The 5,556-nt window shown below is 48.1% G+C and overlaps 3 protein-coding genes across 3 annotated transcripts in view; 2 read left to right on the top strand and 1 right to left on the bottom strand.

Annotated features, from left to right (window-relative positions):
- EMH_0054890 (uncharacterized protein) overlaps window positions 1–575 on the top strand; it is a gene marked incomplete at both ends in the record, with an annotated part of 1,228 nt that extends 653 nt beyond the window's left edge. The window contains one exon of the mRNA XM_013497170.1: window positions 294–575. Within this exon, the coding sequence (XP_013352624.1) occupies window positions 294–575 (282 nt within the window). The remainder of the gene's footprint in view (window positions 1–293) is intronic.
- A 1,571-nt stretch (window positions 576–2,146) lies between these two features.
- On the bottom strand, window positions 2,147–2,593 carry EMH_0054910 (uncharacterized protein; the record flags this gene model as incomplete). Its single annotated transcript, XM_013497171.1, has 2 exons — window positions 2,147–2,336; window positions 2,445–2,593. The coding sequence occupies 2 exons, from the start codon at window positions 2,591–2,593 to the stop codon at window positions 2,147–2,149; spliced, it is 339 nt and encodes a 112-aa protein (XP_013352625.1).
- Window positions 2,594–4,722: 2,129 nt separating this feature from the next.
- EMH_0054920 (uncharacterized protein) overlaps window positions 4,723–5,556 on the top strand; it is a gene marked incomplete at both ends in the record, with an annotated part of 1,854 nt that continues 1,020 nt past the window's right edge. Inside the window, one exon of the mRNA XM_013497172.1 lies at window positions 4,723–5,554. Coding sequence (XP_013352626.1) covers window positions 4,723–5,554 — 832 coding nt within the window. The remainder of the gene's footprint in view (window positions 5,555–5,556) is intronic.

The raw sequence follows: 5,556 nt of genomic DNA on the forward strand, positions 1-5,556 counted from the left end.
ATAGGAACCTAAGCCCTAAGTCCTGAAGGTAACATTGAGTAATGATGCCATTTGCTTGATTGCTGCTGGTGTGCTTGCATGCAGTCGCCACTTGTGGCCATTGTCCAGCCCCGAAAAAGTGCTGTTCTTCGCTGGGCGAAATCGCGGTTTGCTGTAAGTTTTCTTAACGCTAGACCCTGACTCCCCTAGACCCTAGGCCTAAACCTTAGCCCTAAATCCTAGACTCTAACACGGCGAAACTATAAACCGTAAACCCTAGTCCGTGTATCATGGTTTGCTGCGGTTGTGCGCAGTTTTCGGATGATTACGGGGCATCGTACGAGGAGTTAGTTTCTTTGCCGGCATTGCGTATGTACGTGTTGGAGACCATTCGAGAGGAGACATCGCTCAGCCTAGAACACTTTGAACTGCCCAAGGCTGTTTACTTGGTTCCTCACGCCGTAGAGCTGCCGGTGGGGGTGTTTGACCAAGACAAAAACAGCCCAAGCAAAAGCAGTCATCTCATGAGCAGGCGGCAGCTAGCAGAGGCCTATGCTCAGCCTATACAGGAAATGTATGCGTCGCTGACCCAGTGAAAGCAAATGCAGAATTTACCCTTGACATTTTTACCTTTTCCGCTTTCTTGAAACTTCGCTGTTGTTTGGTTTTGCCTTGCGGGAGTTGCTCGTCGCTGGTACTGCTCAAACCCAGTTGATCCAGATATAGAGGGTAAATAAGTATATATATATATATATATATATATATATATATATATATATATATATATAGCCTTTAGCAGAAAAGTTAAAGGATACAGAAACGAGGGTAGCCGTTGAGTTCAACAGTACCACGCAAGCCTATGGGACCTGCCGACCGGCGCATCCGCACCCAATTATTTTGCAGCATACAAGGCCACATATTGCGCAAACGCATGCTAGTGAAAATAGTTAAGCAACTGCATAAAGAGTAAAATTGTGCCAGCGCCGGCGGGCGAACCGACAGAACTGGCGTTGAGAAGCACCGGCCCGTTACGCTTATAAAATGCGCAACTGATGAACTCTTGAAATCCTACGCGCAGTATAAGCGGCCACATTTCTATGGCTTTTATCTTTGCCAGATCTGGTTTGACTCATACTACAGTGGCACACCTCTCTAAGAAGATGACTGTTTGCATGAAAGATGAACAGGTTTATGAGCTGACAGACTAGCGTTTTTTCGTAACTGTAGCACCCCATGCCTCGGGTGCAGCAATTATTATTGAACATTCCTGCTAACTACAAGCATGCAATGCATGCATACAACCACCCAGCCCCCATTTACGGGTCCTATTAAACTGCCACTGCAGTTCCACAGCAGCCCAAATGGCGTATTGCTGCTCTTAAGGAATCATGGCTACTAGGAGCGATCCAGGGGCAGCGGTGAAAAACCCTCCGTAGCGTTTAAGTTGTATCTCATTCAACAATTAACCTTCAAGAAAGTTGAGCTATATTTGTAATCAAGGATAGCAGCTTATTTCTGCTTGTGTATCCATTCAACGAATAGAACCGTGGCAGAGATCGCAACAGCAGGGCAGTGCAACTCACCCTTTTCGGGGGAAAACCGTTGACGACGCATGAATAGAAAATCAACAGAACCCCGAACGGTAACGTTCTGAATTAATCTAGTGAATGAATATCTCGTAATAGATCAAATTCGTTGCGTTTTTGTGCTATATTGCAGATCGCCGGGTTTTTAATTTGTGTTATATGTTTAGATACTTGAACAAACATTATCCGGTGCATATGCAGTAAGGTGGTTTATTAAGCCTTTACAATAACTGCTAGTTCTAAATGTTTTTGAAAGCCTATTGCTCCCAGAAGCGGATAGAAATCCGGAGCACAAACGTCAGCCAGGAAGCCCTGAGCACTGCGTATTTAAGGAAAGGAAAAAGAACACTGCGTATTAGGTAAAGGGAAATAGAATAGGGCTTTTGGCTACGAGGCGAGGAAAGAAAGTTATCAACCACAACAACAGGATTCTTCAGCTTTGACACGACATGAAATCGAATGCAGTAAAGCACTCGCACGGAAACATTTCACTCTCACATCAGCACGAGAATAAGCCCAGAACAACTGCAAATGCAACAGCCGCCAGACTCAACACAGAAGAAGATGCATGCGACGGCACCTCAACCGTCGGAAGGGTTGTTCTTGTGGTGCTTTTTGTGGTTGTTGTAGTTGCTGTTGCTTCTGTTGTCGTGGTTGTTGCTGTTTCTGTTGTGGATGATTCTGATGTGGCTGCTATTGTCGTTGTTTCTCCTGTTGTCGATGGTGTTGATGCGGGTGTTGTTGGCGATGTCGTGGTTGTTGTTGTTGCTTCTGAGGTAGAAGACGACGGATCCGTCGTGCTTGTTCCTGTGCCACTGTCGCTGGTGCCGTCGCTGGTGCTGCCTTCGTGGGTTTCCGCAGATGCATCCTGGGGCTCACCTGCAAAGCACGCGGACAACAAACCTCTGAAAGCAGATCAAGCGCTGCTGCGTTGCTGCCGTCGTCGTTGTCTGAACATCTTTTCCATTTGCCTGCTGCTTCTCTCTTTTGTGGTTTCCTACTTGTCGCTTCCCTGTACTGCTTCGCATCTTCGCCTGCAAGCAACGAAACCCGCCAAAGCGCAACTCGGGGCCCATATATGTACAAGTGTGATTGCTGGGGGGTAAACAACTATAATATTAAAGGAACTCTGTCTCCGTGTAGCAGCAATAACATCATTGGCGTGGTGTTTGTTGCATTGTTCGCTGCACAAGTGTAAGAAGAAGTGACGCTTTTTCAATAGAAAATGTTTGAAATGGCGTTGAAGCGAAGATGTTATATTCTAGGAGGAGAAAAAAACTATATATTAATACGAGAAGGTTCAGAGGTATACGAAAAGACTACTGCGGGTTAATGGCGCATACAGTGTTTAAGTAATTTCCTTTCTGTTTGTTTTTTCTGCCTCATTCTCTTTTCTTCTATATGAAGGTAGCGATGAAGGCGTACCTGTATTGACTCGTTCTATAAAAGGGAGGCTGGCCTCAGTGCTCAAGGCACAGAAAGCTGTAGCTAAGAGAACAGCGAAGAGTCTGAGCAGCTCCATTTTCAGTTACGGGAAACAATGAAGTATACTGGAGAGGAATGAAGATAGAAATAAAGAAATTAATGAAATATTACAATTCAAATGAAAAAACTATGACGCAAACGTATATAACCTATTCAATACTTGAATGCTGCACAATCGGTAAGCTTCAGAACCACCTGATCAGGGGTCGATGCCTATACAGAAACAGCAGCACCTACAGAAAAAAAATAACTGCGAGAGCAGTTTCCCCTTGCTAGCGTTGATAACAATGAAAAAAAAGTAGGAAATGATATTCTAGACGGGCGGAACATTTATTTTTCNTTGCTAGCGTTGATAACAATGAAAAAAAAGTAGGAAATGATATTCTAGACGGGCGGAACATTTATTTTTCTGCATTTCTTCCGTTGACCAGAATGAAGGAAGTTTCAAGAAAATGTATTTTTCTGAATTCTCTACAGAGTTTATGTATTTTCAGTGGTGCATATGGATACAGTTCAAAAGGGGTGAGCCTGATGAATGAGTTTTGTAAGAAAGAAGAAATACATCTAACAACATAAAGCAGACTAAGCCAAGTCTGTGTACTGGTGTGCAGGCGTACGAGTTCTGGGGGCTACGTAAATGTATAAAAACAGAGGTGTTAGTGCATGCAACAGAAAGGGCTTGTTGCTGGGTTCTATGATTGTGTATGTGGATGCTTTGTATGAGGAGTTACAGCGAGGTGTGTTGCTGCAATTCACAACAGCATCTGTTTCTGTGTTTGCTTTCCTATTCCTATTCCTGTTTGCCTGTGTGTCTACGACGCCTGGAGCCTAAAGGGGAGGCAATCAACTNGTATTTCAACTCTATTTCAACAAATACAGTTTATATTGTACTATCACTGACTGTATGTATACGCACTTTATGTTTTTCCTGAAATATCACCGTGGTGGGTTTCCGAGGGTTTGCAGCTTGTTGACTTGTATTCATTCGTTTTACCCTTTTAAATAGAAACTATTTATTTATTTTATTGTTTAGTTTTCTTTTTTCTCTCTACTTTCTTTTCTCTCTCACCAAGCACTTGCACGTGCAGCATCGCCGCGTCGCGGGGCTGCTGTCTGTTGGTTGGTTTGTTTGTCTTATTTTGGGGCTTCGGCAGGGAATCCCGATGTTTTTGTTGCCTTTTTACCTTTATATTTTATTGAGAATATTTAAAACAACTTTTTCGTTTTATTTTTGTTGCCTTTCCAGCTCTTAATGCCGAAACGCGCATAGCCTCACCGCTGCTTGCTGCATGCTCAACCGACACCTGCAGCATCGCAGCTTCGAGGAGGTAAAACCTTTTTTTTAATTTACTTTTTTAATTAATTTATTCAATAAACAACTACAAACTCAAACGGAAACACCTTCACAGCAGCCAGGGAGCTGCCCTGTCTGCCTCCAGCAGCAGCGGCAGCAGCANCTCAAACGGAAACACCTTCACAGCAGCCAGGGAGCTGCCCTGTCTGCCTCCAGCAGCAGCGGCAGCAGCAGCAACAGTAGCAACAACAGCACAACCAGAAGCAGCACCAGCAGCAGAAGCAGCATGAGTTAGTAGCTGTAGATAGGGATATCTCTACGCATAGCTAGCTTCCTGCTGCCTCTTATCAGACCACAAACAAAGCGAACACTCTCTCCATGCATTCGCAGGGGCCCCGCGGTGCTGGGGGCCCCCCCGACACCCGCGATTTGCCCTCCGTACCCACTGCTCAGGGGCCCACCCCAGGGCCCCCTGCGCCGCCAGGTCCTCCTGGAGGACCCTCTGGAGGGCCCCCTGGAGGGCCCCAGGGGGGCCCCCCGGGGGGCCCCCAGGGGGTCCCTCCCCCCCCGCACCTCATGTTCCCGCACTCTCCTCTTATGATGCCCCCCGGTATACCGCTGCCTATGGGGGGTGTTCCCCCTGCTTTGCTGCCTGGAGCTTTGGCGCTGCACCACGCTGCAGTTGCAGGTGCTGCTGCAGGTGCAGCAGCAGCAGCAGAGGAGGCCCGAATGGCCCACGAACGTTCTTTTGGTAATGCAGGGTCCCATGGGGCCCACGAGGGGCCCCCTCACCCCTCAGGGGGCCTCCATGGGGGCCCCCCTGAGAGGGGAAGCAGAGCGGGGGGCCCCCGGGGCCCCTCAGGGAAACGACACAACGCTGAGAGGACCAGTGGTTCCTGGCGCCGGCTGTCAAGAGAAGAGAGAATGAACCGAATGCAGCAGATGCAGCAGCAGCAGCAGCAGCAGCAGCAGAGGGGCCGGGGGGATGGTTGGGGCCCAGGAAGCAGCGGCAGAGACAGGGCATCGGGGGGCAGCCGCTGGAGAGGAGGAGGGGGCCCCGGGGAGGGTACAGGGGCCCCCATGAAGAGATCACGTGCTGCGCTGCGGGGTTCCCGGGGGCCCCCAGGGCCCCCGGGGCCCCCCTCTGCGGCTTCATCAGATTCTGAGCTGTCGCTGATGTCGGTAGCATCCCAGGAGCAGGAACAGCAGCAG

Source organism: Eimeria mitis, genomic scaffold (genome assembly GCF_000499745.2).
Source record: "Eimeria mitis Houghton genomic scaffold, Emh_scaff2511, whole genome shotgun sequence".
NCBI lineage: Eukaryota > Apicomplexa > Conoidasida > Eucoccidiorida > Eimeriidae > Eimeria > Eimeria mitis.